Genomic DNA, 16,971 nt, shown 5'->3' on the forward strand with positions numbered 1-16,971 from the left:
ATTGCTTTCCCAAATGACTTTCAGAGTAGCATAGATGGGGGGGGGGGGTGGGTTGTACTCTGCAGAGTATATACTGTACAAAAACAAGACTATATGATATAGTACAAAAGCACCAGGGATCCATTATATTTACTTCTTCTGATTTAGGTCAAACAAGGACATTTGCAGTGACAACATGGGGAATCAAATTGGGTCGGGCAGTGGTTTCCAAACTCGGTCCTGGAGTACCCCTGTGTATGCTGGTTTTCTTTCCAACCACTACTGCCATCTAAAATTTTAAAAAGCTGTTACTCTTTCTTGATTAGGTGTGTTTCATCTTTAGAGGGATTATTTGCCTTAGACCACATCATGCCAGAAATAGCTTTGCAATTGCATGAATAATAAAATTAGCATGTTTATGTTGTACTTAGCTTACTGCACCATCTTGCAAACAATTACATATGAATAGGTAACAAATAAAAGACTGAGGATCATTAACAGGCTCCTAATTAGGCAGCTGAGCACATGTTTTAATTGTAATTTCTTTCCTTATCATATCAACACAATGCAGGTTTGCCTTGTTGCTCATTATCTTCCAAATGGTTAGTTTTGGTGGCCAGGTGTCTACACTTTCTGCAATTAGGAGCCTACTGATTCACCTTAGTCTTTAATTTGATAAGTTATGTTATAAATTATTTAAATTATGTTTCAGCAAAATGTATGCATTGTTTGCAATATGGCACAATAAGCACAATATGAATATGGGAATTATCTGATAAAATGTGCTTTAAGAGGGTAAGTAATCCCTCTAAAAATGAAAAGCACCTAATTAGGAAAAAAAAAGCTTGTTAAAGTTTCTGGATTGCAGTTGTGTCTGAAATGAAATCCAGCATACACAGGGGTACTGCAGACCGAGTCTGGGAAGCACTGGAGTAGGGCAGATGAGGGATTCTGTAGATGATCAGATGTAGTGGGGATGTTAAGGTGGCCTTGCAGGGAGCCTTTTCTTGGTGGGGGTGGTAAAGGTTAACACCCCCAGTCTTTTGAAAAATGACATGGAGGCTTTAATGACCACACTGAGTCAGGACTGGACCTCGATCATTGCCAAAATATAGCATTGTCATTTTATTGTGACCTAAAATACCCCCTCTTGGTGTATCCTATTCCCCTGTACTATACAGCTAAACAAATAAGCCAGATCCTGCTTAGCATTAGCAGTTTGACATGATTTTTGTGACAAATGGTTCACATGTGTTTCTGATAGGTCCGGTGAAATCAATTGATTTCTTGATACAGGCATAAGAGAGCTTTCAGTGCCAAGTCTTGATTCTATGCTTTTGATTGCCTTTGAATTTGTAATTGGTGTTTGTCACCCTGAGGAACAGAGTTGTGGCAAACAGTCAGGTAAGCCATTATGAGGCAGAGAAATAAGGAGAAAAAAACTGCCAGAGACATCGGCTAAGCCTTAGCCTTACAAAATCAACCGTTTGGAACATCATTGAGAAGAAAGAGGGCACTGGTGAGCACAGTAATCACAAAGGGCTGGTAGCCAAGGAAGACCTCTAGAGTTGATAACTGAAGAATTCCCACCATAATGAGGCCAATTGATCCCAAACATACCACTAAAGCAACAAATCAGTCAATGATCCAAAACGGGAATCTTCAAGTCATTAACACATTCTGAATCCAATTGAACATCCATCCATCCATCCATGATCTTATCCTGAACAGGGTTGCAGGGGGGCTGGAGCCTATCCCAGCATATATTGGGCAAAAGGTAGGAATACACCCTGGACAGGTCGCCAGTCCATCACAGGGCACGCACACCATTCACTCATACCTATGGGCAATTTAGACTCTCCAATCAGCCTAACCTGCATGTCTTTGGACTGTGGGAGGAAACCGGAGTACCCAGAGGAAACCCACGCAGACACGGGGAGAACATGCAAACTCTGCACAGCGAGGCCCAGGCCGACGGGGATTCGAACCCAGGACCTCCTTGCTGTGAGGCGGCAGTGCTACCCACTGCACCATCCATGCCGCCTGGGATTGCGAATGTCTTAATGAATTATTTATTAATTTATTTGTTATTTCTCTACATAATCATTGACTCCATTATGTTTTATTTGTAAACTCAACACACTTGCAAAAGAGGGAACTTGTCACTCACTATGTCCATTTCCAAATAATGTTTGATTGATTTATAGTTCATAAAGATGCCCTTAAATAAAAGCTGTGAACTTTAACCACACTTCAATTGTTACTGAGCCAAATAAAAAATATATATTTGTTGCAAAAATGATGAAGCTCACTATATAGCCTTCCCTGAATTATATTAAACATGTATTCTAAGATACTGTGTTTGAGAATACGTTTGTGCCTCATAGGACTTGTTTCGTCAAAATGTGTTAAGAGTGAGGATTCAAGTCTTGTGCCAGCGCGCGCATGGGTTCCACGTGGCCAGACACCTGTGCAAAGCACCATGGTGTACTTCTGCACAAGCTTCGCTGTCGCTGTTCGCGCTGGTGGATGAGTACATAGGCGTCCCGGTGACAACACGGCAGTGGGTTAATAACCCACATAAATACAAACGCGGGCGAAAAGACTTCTCAATGTCACAGAGGCAACAGAGTACAAACCAAGGATGAATTAATCAGCTCCGGCACAGAGATACAGCAGCCCCATACACACAGGCACAGCACACGCGGTACAATTTCAAGATCCCCACGGGGACCGTGTCCCTGCACCTTTGCTGCACCCTTGGGGAAAGAGACCGAAACAAGTCGCTCATGGGTTAAAGACAGAGGCTAAAAATACTGTACAATGGCAAATCATTTCAGTAACGCGCAGGGCTATTTTGGTGGAAAAGCATGCGAGTTTGTTGAGCCGAGAAGGGAAGACCGAGTAGATTTTCGCACAAGCGCAGAGCAGAATCCTCCTGTACAACCGTCAAAGAGGAATACATGCTAACGACACGGAGGTAGACCGTGGTAAAAATGAACGGAGGTCAGGAGCTGCACGTACAAGGGGAGAGCAACCTGTCCAGCGGAGACACTCGAACTGTGAGTACAAACCAACTCGTTCTCATTGATTACTCTCCTGTTTCAAACGGTGTTCGGTGTCACAATTTGCAGTTGATAACATTCTGTGAATGCATACAAATCTCAATGTAAACGAAAGGGCATTTGTGATGCGTGCGTGTTTTATGAAGTAGGTTGACTTTTCCTGGTCAAAAGTACCTGTTAAACCACAAGGCAAGTCTTTTTCTTAGATAGAAGACCGAATTTGTGAGCAATGCTGGGGTTGTTTTTGTTTTCACAATGTAAACTGTTTTAACAACCTGTTAACTTTTGGCTGTGTAATAGGCAGTATGCCTCTCGGCTTTTACTTGTAATTGGGAAACAAGTCTTTGTAACGCGAAATAGGTCAATATGATGTTCCTTTTATTTAGTATTTATATGCATGTTTTTATATATTTTATGTTTAAACATATGTTATGTTATTATCCTTAAGGGCTACCAGATGTAAAGCTGATATAGCTAGAAATGCCATTTTTAAATTATTGCTTCATCAATACTGTACTAATAATAACAGCAATAATCTTTACCAATAATGCACCCTTCAAACAATTGTTGTTGCCCGAAGTGCATGCAGTAGTAGAAATGACAGCAACCAATCACAGATGAAAGCAAACAATTATTGACAATTACTAACCTGAGCGCTGCTTATGACTACAGTTGAGGACAGGTTGCAGTGTGGTGGAGTCCCATGAGTGGCATCCATTTGAAAGAGTTTGAATTTGTTTGCTGTGTATAAAGAATGCAGTCAAGTCCAACATTGAACTGTATAGTAACAGCCTCGGCTTGCAGTTTTCTCACCATGGTCTTCGACCCTGGTCATAGAGAGCCATGGGGTCTTTCACTGCTAAGCAGTTGATTGATTTAGCAGTTGTTTACATGGTTTGTGTTGTGTGTAGGTTTTAAATTGAAACAAAAACTTCAGTCCTTCATCCCTTTCGAACCAGAGGGTGATGACCTCTGCTCCAGACTTTTCCAGAAAGTTTTTAAAGCATTCATTTTTAGGAAGGTCTTTATTGTTTGTGTGCAGCTGTAAAAATCCAATCTTGACAGGTATACAAACGTTACAAGGTTCAGGGCTTAGCAGATAAATGATATACTAAGGAGTGAAATTGGTCCATGTGCAAAGAGGGTAATCCAGTTTAACAGGCTCATTGGCATGCTAGTCAGAAAGGTTAAAACAGTGCAAGGTGGGCAGGGACTAATCCACTTTTGCATTTGGGCTATTCCAGCATTATGGATGGATATTATTATGGATATTTGGACACAAAATGACAAACAAAACCCCTCAGAAAAATTACTGTTCTTACATGATAAAAGAATGTTAATGCATACCATCATAGCACCCACTTGGCTGAGGGGAAAGGCCAGAAAAATAATTATGGACGTGACACAAATGGACAGGTATTTTGGGGGGACTATACACTTCTAAAAACTCTGAATTTTAAAGTCTAATGCAGGGAGTTTCATGCCACGCAGGTGGCTTGGCTGAACATAAAAATAGCAATTTATTGAAAATATTTATTTATTTGTCTTGATTTTTATGAGGAGATACCAGCGTTATGGATGTGACATATGACGATCTACTTCCAAATCAAATCAGTTTTCAATGTCAGTTTTGACATTGACAAAACCATCTGAAATGTTTTTGAATGTTACTAATACGTTTAATTGGGAAGTAAGTTTATTTTTTCATGCTCAGGTTGACATTACTGTGGAATTGCCCATTTATAGCTTTAAAGTCTTAAGGGATAAATGGACTGGTCTGATGAGCATTAGCTGGTGCGTCATATATCAACAGAAGGAAACAGGTTGGATTGTGGGTATCACGAGAGAGCTGGGTCATCCCGGATGACGGCCATCTTACTGTTGCTGTAGCTACATAACGGTAGCACATCCCTGTCATTTCAAATGTTCAGTACTTTTCAGAGTAAAACCTATTCACTTTCGAATTTAGAGACAGCCAGGACTGTAATGTTGATACCAATTGTAATTTAGCCTCCTTTGTGGCACTTCGGAGTGGACTGCATTTGTTCCTCCCATTGCAGTTTGTCTGTTATTGTCCACAGGTATTTGTAGGAGCTGACCATTTAAAAAAGAATTCTGGCTATAGCGGTGTCAGCAGACATGACCTCATGTCTGTGGAATTTAAAGGCCACATCCTTGGTTTTGCTGACATTAATCTCAAGAAACGAGGATTTGCAAGTAGATTTTTCTTTTCTTATGAAATGATTTACTTCATTCCATCAGTTATTTCTATAGTGTGTATTCATCATCCTCTATTTGAGCTATGTTTACTGGTCTGAAATTGCTCCAGTATAGACAACTGCTATGTGTAATAGTGTTTTATATTAAAGACATTGTTACTGGGCATTGCAGATTTGGATGAAAACTGAGCTGGTGTAAGTTGGCCAGAAACATGCTTCTCCTCCTCCCCAAGGTCACATAAAATGGATGGATTATAGTGACGTGCTTGGGCAAGACATTGCCATCTAACAAGCTCAGATAGGCTTGTCTGCCACCTGACTGCGGCTGCTGGGGTCTGAGGAAGGGATTCTTTCTGGATTTTTGGCTTTGCTGGTGCCTGTTACCAAGCTGAAAGGGTCCTGCTTCATTCCACTTCCAGTCTTCTGTGAATGTCTTTTAATTGCGCTGGGATCATGAGACGAGGAAAAGGGATCTATTTTTAATCCTGAAGGGCCACGACACTGCAGCGCTGCTTTCAGACTGAAACCCTGCTATTGCAGTTCATGGTGTGCTGGCTTTCAACGCTGCTGGAAAAGCATGACCGCTCAGGATATTACCCTTTTTTTAAAAATGTTTAATCTCTTTCCAAATTTGAAACCGGTGCTTGGTGTTTCTTGAGTTGCTCTGATGATATCCGCGCCATCACTCAAGGAGCACTGCAGGTGAAGCATCCCACTGAGGCGCTGTGAGAGCCAGTGACTATATTATCCCATACCGGCCACACAGTGCTACAGGAGAGACAGTGACTATTTTACATCCTACAGGCCACACAGTGCTACACGAGAGCCAGTGACAATTTACACCCTACAGGCTACACAGTGCTACAGGAGAGCCAGTGACAATTTACACCCTACAGGCCACACAGTGCTACAGGAGAGCCAGTGACTATTTTACATCCTACTGGCCACACGGTGCTACAGGAGAGACAGTGACAATTTTATCCCATAAAGGCCACAATGTTCTACAGGAGAGCAAGTGACTATTTTACAACCTAAAGGCCACACTGTACTACGGGAGAGCCAGTGACTATTTTACACCCTAAAGGCCACACTGTACTACAGGAGAGCCAGTGACTATTTTACACCCTAAAGGCCACACTGTACTACAGGAGAGCCAGTGACTATTTTACACCCTAAAGGCCACACTGTACTACAGGAGAGACAGTGACTATTTTACACCCTATAGGCCATACTGCACTACTGTAGTAATGGTGATTATTTTACACCCTACAGGCCTCACAGTACTACAAGAGAGACAGTGACTATATTACACCCTTCAGGCTGCATACTACTACAGTCACTATATAACAACCTATAGACCACACAGGACTACAGTGATGGTGACTGCAATAGACACTAGTCTCCAGCCACCCAGCACAAAGAGAAATATGTTTAGCCCACTGAGCTGAAGACCAAAGTCAAGCCAAGGCCAAGTCGAGCCAAGCCCATTTTTTCTTTTTAATTTTAAGTTTTAATTTATTACTTTAATAATGAGCAATCAGCCTTTATTGGCTTATTTATTGCCGTACATCATGGTGCAATAGTGAGGTGAACTGTTTCCCTATTCTACATAGGTTTGGATTTAGTTGAGCACTTGCTGACAGCTACACCAGGATGCCCTGCTTGTTACAGAGGCAGGGGAATCGGTGGGTCTGTGTGACCTGGGGAGACTCCAGCTGCCATCACTCTCAATTAGGAAGCACTGAAAACCCCCCATTGGTTCTCTCTACCCCCCATTTTATCCCTGTACTCTCCAGAGCTGAACATCTGCACTGAGAAGGATAAATACGGAAATCCTGCCTCCCTCCTGCGCAGTCCCTTTATTTGACAGGTTTTTAGTGAAGTGGTCAGATGAGGGACGGGGTGCTTATCAGTGCGGATCTCTGTGTGCACCAGTACAGCTGGTGCTTTTTAAGAAACCCCTCAGAGACGGGCTCCAGATATCCCTGAAATAGAACTTGATCCAATGGCAGACAAAAGGACAGAGTTTCCTTTACCGCAAGTGTCCGCCTGCACTCTTTCTCTGTCTGTCTGCCTCTCTCTCTCTCACTCACGCACACACTTTCTCACTCACACACACACACACACACACACTGTAAGGCCCTGGGTGACATTCCGCAGAGAGGATGTGCCCTGGGTGACATCCCGTAGGTGACAAGCGGAACATAAAATTGATGTGAAAGTAGTGGGATCTTTTATTATTGGCCAGCCATTGGAAAAGCAAGAGCACAAAACACCCCAAATCCCTGGCCATATATCTGTACATGGCACATCTGTGCTGCCACTGTAGCTGAATGAATGTGGACTCTTGACTGGGAGGTATCCACGGCCCCGCAGAAAAAAAGCGAGTCGGACATGGAGGACAGCGGAGTGTGAGGTTACAGCCGGCGGGCTTGGTGTGGCGCTCTTGAGCCATTAAGGGGTGAAGTGTGCGTGAGCGAAAAGCCTTCCGGATGGTAAACAATGTCCGACGGCTCCTCTGCCCGACGTCAGAAACCCATCAGTCAATCGGACATGCTCCGGAGCGACTGGTTTGTGTTTCAGTGTTTTAACAGAATAAAACGTGAAGCCGGGGGAAATGTAAGCAAAGGTCAGTTGTCATATCATATCATATCATGTTACAGCTTTAGTAAGGCAGCACCAAACCTGGAGAGCCTGCTGGCAACCCACAGTGTGTGCAACATGTTCACGATTAGAGTAGAACTGTTGCTGTTAAAGGCTAGATCTAAATTTAACTTTAGTGGGAAAGTTGCCTCTTTGTTGTTATATGCTTGCTAAGTAAATTGGATTGCATGTTCACTATCCTCATAGACCACAGTAATTACCATAAACTGAGGTATGAGCTTATGTTTCAAATGGACGGCATTATATAGCGCTTTTCCCATGCTGATGGATGACAAAGGGATTTTTCAGGCTTGTTACCTCGTTTTTCTACTCTAGTGTAACAGGAAGTGATGGAATGACACAATATAGTTCCTTTAGACTAAATTAAGTAAAGTGATATTGCCAATTCAACTTTGTTGGACTTTATTTACACTAATTGCCAGGGATGCCAACAATTCTGGCACCTGTGTTTTTCAGAAAAAGAAAATATAAATAAAAAATATTGAAACATGAAAGTAAATACATTGAAATAAAAGTATGTGGTTTATCTAGTTTTCCCTTAAGTTTAAACATAACATATAGATTATTATCTGTAGTGTTTATTAGATGCAGTCTTTTTCCACCCGCATTTTTATTCAGGGTGGTATGTGTAAGGATGTAATTCTGAAACAGATCACCCGATATGGATGTAAATACCCTCAAATTCAAGGTGACAGCCTGCATATTAACCTCACAGCATGGTGGTCCTGGGCTCGAATCCCGGTCGGCCAGGGCAGTTTCCTCCGGGTACACCGGTTTCCTCCCACAGTCCAAAGACATGCAGGTTAGGCTGATTGGAGAGTCTAAATTGCCTGTAGGTATGAGTGTGTGAGTGAATGGTGTGTGTGTCCTGTGATGGATTGGCGACCTGTCCAGGGTGTATTCCTGCCTTTCACCCAATGTATGCTGGGATAGGCTCCAGCCCCCCTGCTACCCTGTTCAGGATAAGCGGGTTAAGATAATGAATGAATGAATGAATTAATTTCAAATCCAATATACTGGAGCTCAGAGCGAAAAGAACAGAAATTTTACCGCTGTCCAAATACTTACGAACTGCACTAGAAGTACTGTACGTATAGTGACATGATTTCATGCATCAAGTCTTATCTTATGGAAAGCAAAGATACTTAGAGTCTTCACTCAAAGAAGAATGACCGTACAAAGAATAACAATGCTATGGTTCTCGATTAATGCTTCAGGAAGAATACTAAGGGCCTACTTCCCTACTGGTATCTTTTGATACTTAAATGACCAAATACCAACCAACTAGAATCACCTACACTGTGGGCACACTCTGATAAAAAATAAATAAATAAATAAATAAAACAAATTAATGTATTGACACCCAGTGTGGACATATCCAATGGCCAACCATGTTTTGGAATGTCCAGCAATCGGCAATTGCTAGGGTTGGACATGGCTAATCGATTAATCGGTTAACCGAAATGGACACTTGACCGAAATGTCTAAAGAAAGAATTAATTTGTGCTTCATAGCGGTAGCTAGACTGTTCTATATTTTGATTTGAGTGGAGTTTCCTACAGCAGTGGGATCGTGGAATTTCAGAGTAGCCAAATTAACATGATTGCGGCACCACCAAATCCAAAACGAGTAGGCTATGGCAAGCAACATTTTGATAATATGTAAACACATCAGTGTAAATATTTTGCATACATTCTTTCTTAGAATCAGCAACATCAGTTGTATTTTTACCTTTAAACAAAATTAAATGAAAATGGCATGAGATTTATGGGGAAAATGACAATGCAAAATGACACTTGTGTCTTGTCTGACACTTGTCTGACAAGTTCTGTTCGACAAGTGGTATTGGCAGCTTTCAAGCCGAAACAACTGGATAGGATTTTGTGATTGTGGACCGTGGCTGGGAGTTGAATAGGTTCCTAATAAAATTAAAACGCAAGCTAGTGTCCTTGAACAATAGTAGACTAGCCATAAATTTGGAAAAACTGGTTGCTTATTAGGTTTCCAAGCAAACGAGCAACCAGATTTCTTAAAACCAGCCAAAAACCACAACCTATGTTGTTCTGTGCTTGTCTTCAGGTAGTGTCCTTCAGCTAGTTATAGGTTAATATCTGTTGTTCATAGAGTTAATGTCTCTTGTTCAGCGAGTAGCCTATTGCTTGGTATTGATGTTTAGGGTTGCCATTTTATCACCCCTTGTGAGTGTCATGCCTTCGAAATATTTGGAACTTGGAAATAATACCGGTGAAACACTGCTATAGACATGTTGCCTTTTGTGCAACCATAAATTAATTAAGTCCATTTTTGCCCAAGTCTTTTCCTGAAATAATGTGGCCCTTTTGTACATTAAGATAACTAATGAATGTGCTTATACTGACTTTCATCATTTTGGCTGTGGTGCCTCTTGCAGCATGCTTGTACAGCCTATTACGAGAGTTCTAAAAATAGATTTTTAATGGGTTAATGGATGAAATGTCGTCAATTAACCGAAACTTGAAAATACTGAAATTGCCCATCCCTACCAATTGCTCTTTGTTCTATGTAACTAACAGCCATGGTTGGCATGGACATGGTCCAAATTCAATCCCAGATGAGCCACCTAGCAGCCCCAGGGAAGTGTTCGTTTCATTAGTTTAATTTTGTTCTGTAACTTCTCGCTAAAGTACCATGTGTACCAGCCATGCTATTTTTTTTCAACAGCATTAATTTCCTTTAGCTAGGCATTAATATACATCCATCCATCCATCCATCCATCCATCCATTATCTTAACCTGCTTATCCTGAACAGGGTCACAGGGGGGCTAGAGCCTATCCCAGCATACATTGGGCGAAAGGCAGGAATACACCCTGGACAGGTCGCCAGTCCATCACAGGGCACACACACCGTTCACTCACACACTCATACTCATGGGCAATTTAGACTCTCCAATCAGCCTAACCTGCATGTCTTTGGACTGTGGGAGGAAACCAGTGTACCCGGCGAAACCCACGCGAACACGGGGAGAACATTTAATACAGTTAAATGCAAAAGTATTGGGACACTAAAACGTACCCAGCATCTGGTGATGTCTGTGGGTCACAGACTTAAGGCTGTCATCAAATGCAAATACAATGCTTTGTAACCAAGTATATGATGACTTTGTCAGATTACATTGTATAAGATTTAATGTTAATTTGTCCCATTACTTTTGTTCCCATAAAATGGTGGGAATATATAATGGCTTTAATTCTACACAGATCAATCATTATGGATGTAATTACCCTGAAATAAAAGCTGTCACTTTAGCCTATTCATTGCTTTATTTCAAAACTAATGTGCTGCAGTACGGTCAAACAACAAACTGTGCCTCTGTCCCAATACTTTTGCATTTAACTGCATTATATGCCAGGACACTTTATTTTCTTGCTTTATTTTACAGCTCTATTTTTCTCCACATACTTAAGCTGGTGAGAGGCTGTATGAACTAACAGGAGGTGCCATTATAGTTAGACTGTGTGTCTCCAGCTGCTTGTTAGCAGACGCTTTGCTATATTGATGGACCTATTCAGTGTCCCAAGGGGTTCAAAGCAGACTGTCTGCTCACAGTATAGTTTAACAATACAGTAAACACAAGGAAGAAAGCCGGAGAACCGCATTCAGTTTAACCACAGTGCAGTTAGATTACTCAATTTTGAGTGACATTAATGAATTTTACATGCATGTTTCTTGTCCAGAGTTATAACAGTAAATGGACATCGACTGAAAATATGGAAGTGGAAATTTGCTTTATTTTTGGAAAGCATGGGATCATTATTGTACACCACAGTAGCCTCCCCAGTATTGTGTCAAACTATATTGTTAAAAACCATAATAAAACCCTTCCTTTTGTTACCATAGGCCCATAATCTCTGCTTCTCTTTCGTAGCACAGATTACTGTTGCTTCGGTCTCTGCTGCACACCTGTGTTGACAGGAAATCAAATGGCTTTGACTTTGAGCACAAACTTGCCCTTCCCCGTGAGGTGACGGGACACTGAGGGAACTACCTCAGAGGCCGGCTCGCGCCCGCGCCCGCGCCGTTATTTCAGGAAAATCCATATCGCCGCTGCTATTTCAGGGAGACCTTCAGGGGACATCATAAATAGACAATGCTATAGAGCTGCATCGAGTGGGCACCACAGATTAGAATTACCTCTTCCTGAAAGCACCCAGGCTCTGAAACATGAGACGCCATGGCCCAAATAAAGTTCATTTAAACAAAACACATTTTGACGAAATCCTCTTTAATATAGCCAGATGTAATGACAAAATTGCTTTTCTTATTTCCTGAAAATGTGATTGGAGATACGACTTTATTTTTGTAAAATTTCCGCAAAATATAAATCCGAGAATGATATCTCAACGGTCATTTTGTGTCGCCTTTTGCCTTTTCCCAAGCCGAAGTTGCAACAGTCCGTAGGCTACCATCCATCTGTTTCACGTCCTATCAAAATTTCATTTCCTCTGCACTGTGCACCACACGACTGCCCCATTTGGGAGAAACGGGGTGGAGATTTAGAGAGAGAAATAAATAACTCCGCCTGCCTGACGTTTCATCTAATTCCAACCGCCATTGTGCCCCCGACACTGGCGATGTGCGAACGAGTGTGAGAGCGTGGAGGCACCCCGACGCACACTGGCAGCAGGTGTTGTTCAGGCCACGGTGGCTTGAAAATTGAGAAATTTATTTGAACGCGCTGTGGGGAGTAATTTTCATTCCCTTTTTTTTTTTGCCAGAGGACATGGTTTGCATGGTGATGAAGAATCTAGGACGGGGTGCACAACAAGCCTGATCCGTTTCTGGATTTTGTGCCAACTTGCATTATTAAGTATTTAATCCACTCAATTATTTACTTTCTATGACATTTAAAAATACTGACCTACATCTGAAGACTGCATACTCTATGGTCCAATACAAGAGTAGCCTAATGCGGTATTAGCTTATGACAAGCTTGTTGGCATGTGCCAATAAAGCTCCCAGCACCCATGGACAGCTGTGAATTGATCATCAGGTAATATGTCAGTATTCTAGTGTTTTCCAGAATTATCCCTTTGTAGCCATTGGTTAATTGAATATGTTATAACTCTAGGAGAGGTTGTATCGTCTTGAAAAGCATTGCTTTGTGTTTGTAAACTCCATAAAAGACATAATTAGCTCTCAACAAATTATTTTTTTTATTTTTAAATGCATCTGTAGTGATGAGGACAATGATGATGACATCACACCTGTTACACTTGCAGTTCATACCAGGGTCGCAGACTGCAGTCCTCTAATTTCATCAACATTTGCATTTACAAATGAACCAGGAAAAAAAAAGTATACTTGTGATAGTGTAAAGCAATTGCGTGTAGGAGCTGTGAATTAATGTCAGTGTGAATGGGTTGAGAGTTGGGATGCTTTTAAATGCTTGGGAGTTTAAACGTTTGAATGTGGGTTCTTTCAAACATGATATAACAGCGTCATCTAGTGGCAGGTCAAAATATTTCAGAGTTTATAATGATTCAAATTAGTCTCACTAAAGGCAAAACCAGTTCAACCAATTAAAAAAAATCTTTTTATAAAAGGGGATATTATACTGTTTTCGTCCATAAACATTTTACAGGTGACCTTTTCCTCCATAATACTTTTGAATCTCTGAGTGAGTGGACAAAGTCAAATGCCCCAAAGTGTCAGTCAGCAGTGATAACCAGTTATCATATAATGATGCAGTCTGGAGCACAGCTTCATAATTGAATTTATAAGTCTAATATGCTAATAACACAGCATTCTAGCCTGTATTATAAAGTGTTCAGCGCATTCAGTCTTTTACATCAAAACCGCAGATGTGGGCCAAGATTGGTAGCTTGAGAATGATCCTGTGTCTAGACTGTGGATTTTAAACGACAAGATAGGAGAGGGCTCAGAGGTCTTAACTGTATTCAGAGATAAAGGCACGCGTAATTGCCACAGGTTTGTGTGCTAGATGAAAATATACTGCCATTTTGTGTACCCTACCTGCCTGTAACTTTGCTATCCTCATTACTGTTATTTGTGTTTGATGACAAAACATGAACCAAAAGCAACAGTGAGTGGACACCAAAGTAAATAAATTCAATATTAGACAAATACATTAAATAATGTTTTTTCCACAAAAACGCAAAGCAAAATATATTTAAATATGTCAATGTCCACTGGCTATTAGACAAATCATTCATGCATAAAAAAAAACTGCTTCTGTCTGGAATGTTCTTTGTTGAAGTTGTTTTCATATCCACCGCTTTTAACTGGCAAATGCATTCACTCAAACCTGAATAGCGTAATATGTTTGGTCTTCCTCTGCGCATGTGATCGATAAAGTGTAGTCGGTTGTCAGGCACAGAGATGTGTCCCTCTCCAGTAGAGTGGGATAATTTAATATTTCTGTATTTATTGCTGTTGCCTTGGCTCTTTGAACGACTGTACTCCATGTCAGCTCTCTTCAGGTCAACGGCTTCTGTAGTATCTCTCAAGTCAGGAAACTGCAATAATGCACCTTTGTATTTTTCTCGGATGTAACAAAGGGCAACATTTTGTTATGGTCAGCAGCCACAATGAGTAATCTTCTTTTTCTTTCTCATTTCAACACAACAGGCTGCTCTATTTTCCTTACAGACATTTGTTGACAGAACCGCAGAGCAGCACAAATCTGTCTTGAGCGGATGATGAAAGAAGGACAATAGCCGTGTCGCCAAAAGTAGACTCTTGATTTGGCAGCTCAGAAACAGCCTACATGCAAGGAATGTATCGAATATGTTCATTTAGGAGGCTGTAAGTATCTATGTAAATACATGGCTTTACCTTTCTTTAATGGGCTTGTAGGCGCATGGCATGGGACAACACACAAAAAGTACACAGTATGCCAGTCAGTTATGAGATGTAACCGATGATAATGTTTTCATTTGAAAATATACTGCCTCTATTTAAATGTCATGTGTTACATGTCTTGCATGTACTGCAATGTCTCATGTTAATTTTTCACTGCTAGTTTCTGTAAATGGCTCTCACAGGTACTTGGTTTTGGCACAATGATGAAAGTTTGAATAATGAGCACATGAATACTTGATGAGTATCCAGATTGAGATAATTTATGTTGTTGTTTTAATCACTCCAAGGCGTTAAATCAAGAGAACCGTTCCTGCAAATTAATGAAATCATACAGCAATTTGTTCCATCTAACTGTAAGATTAATTCAGTCGTAATGGTGACAGATCATAATTATGAATCTGATGTATTGAATTGAAATAGAAATATTGCTGGGAGATTATAGGTCGTAACAGAAGTGTGATGAAGAAGGGGGGGCGTACGAACTCCATTGCAGATGCGATCTCTATCGCGCTAAAATTCTCCCTTGAAAAGCAGGAAAAAAAAGCTGTGCGTTATCATTATCATTACAATGCTCTCTCAACTGAAGTCCCTCTATTTTGAAGCTTGCAGACTCCAAACAGCTGTCTCGATGTATGCCCTTAAGAAAACAGCGTGAAAAGTGATTAGCTGAATTTAATTAAAACCCCGCTCCCGTTACCCCAGTGGTTTCGCCGACTGGGTCGCGGGATGAGTTCGCCTTTTGTTTTCCATTTGTAATGACGAATTTGGCTGCTAAAAATCCATCAATCACCTTGAAGGTTATGAGCTGCGCGCTTTTCCCGCATCTCTTCGGAGGTAGCGAAAGACAAAGCTTTCAGAACAGATTTGCAATCTCTGGTGTGCCTTTTCTACAAATTAGAGAGATTTTCACAAGCGCACTTAGCCTGATCCTACCTACAACTGTCTAGACACTAACAACAATGCTCAAATAGAGCGTCAAATTGGAGCATGCGTTGCATTTTAAAAGTTTCACACAATGTTACTGTGCGGTTTGAATTATAATTACCAGTCAGATGTTAAGGAAGAGCCTTGCTAGGCTGAAACTACTGTGGGCCTGCTTCTCTGGTGTCAGTTAGTCCCAAAGCTCACCGTTAGGGGACAGTATTATATGTTCAGAACCTGCAAGAACAAAGCATTCTCCCTTTTAAGCGTGCTTTGCTGAAGGACATTGCTGCCAATCTTTGGTGAAGAATCTGAGGGTCTTTGTGGTAGAGTGATCTGAGTCACAACCTTTTCACATGACTGTAGAGGAAGTTGCATTCAGTCCCCTTTCACCAGATGTAATATCCATCAATCCCACACAAACTATTGCAGTTCAGAGAGTCACAGGGCGTGACCGTGGGATCCCACCTGTAAAAATGCACAAACGCACTGGTGCATGATGAAATATAAAATGCAGCATCGAATGAATCTGTATGTTAATATGCAGTCAAATGTCTTATTTGAAATAAATAAATAATGTATTTGTTGGACACCTTTCAATCCTGACATCGGGATAGAAGTTATATTCAATGTATGAAATCTTGAGTGATTTTAGATAATGGGTTGCAATAGCAAGATGTATTTGTCAGTAGCTTCTATTTCTGAAGGTCATGTGCTTATTTTTGTTTATTTGTACTGTGTTTGAAGTCTGTTTTTTGTATATTTGAGATTTTGAATATAGAGGGCATCATTTTATGCCTGTAAAATGTTCTCTCTCTCCACTCAGTCCTTGCCTCCCGTCCTGTAAAATGTTCTGAATGACCTATCTGCTACTTCATGCCTCCCACCATTAATCTGTTTTTTCTTACTTTCTTGTGATCATGTTTTTTATCGATTCAGGTCTAAATAAGACGAGACCCAGGGGAGCACAGTGAAATGTGAATAGTGGTGGAGACAAAAAAAAAAAAAAAAAAGGAAAGTTCCGGATCATCAAAGTATGTCGCTCGACAGACAGCCCAATCAGCGTTGCTGTTCTGGTCACCAGTGCCCTCAGCCTGATAGAGCCTGACAGACATCCCACTCCAGGTCTCCGCGCTAACCTCCGCGTCTCGCTTCTCCCACAGACGCAGTTTACGCCCACGGCGCTCTCTGAAAAAGCTATTAGGCCCACCCCAAATTAAACATGTTAGTTTTCTGCGAGTGGACAAATTATAATAAAAAT

At 41.1% G+C, this 16,971-nt stretch overlaps 1 protein-coding gene across 1 annotated transcript in view; it reads left to right on the plus strand.

Moving 5' to 3' along the window:
• Positions 1–2,446: 2,446 nt before the first annotated feature.
• Positions 2,447–16,971, plus strand: part of rbfox1 (RNA binding fox-1 homolog 1) — a 417,007-nt gene continuing 402,482 nt past the window's right edge. The window contains exon 1 of the mRNA XM_061223562.1: positions 2,447–3,041. Coding sequence (XP_061079546.1) covers positions 2,976–3,041 — 66 coding nt within the window. The 5' untranslated portion in view covers positions 2,447–2,975. The remainder of the gene's footprint in view (positions 3,042–16,971) is intronic.

The sequence above is a fragment of the Conger conger genome, chromosome 16, assembly GCF_963514075.1.
Source record: "Conger conger chromosome 16, fConCon1.1, whole genome shotgun sequence".
Taxonomy (NCBI): Eukaryota; Metazoa; Chordata; class Actinopteri; order Anguilliformes; family Congridae; genus Conger; species Conger conger.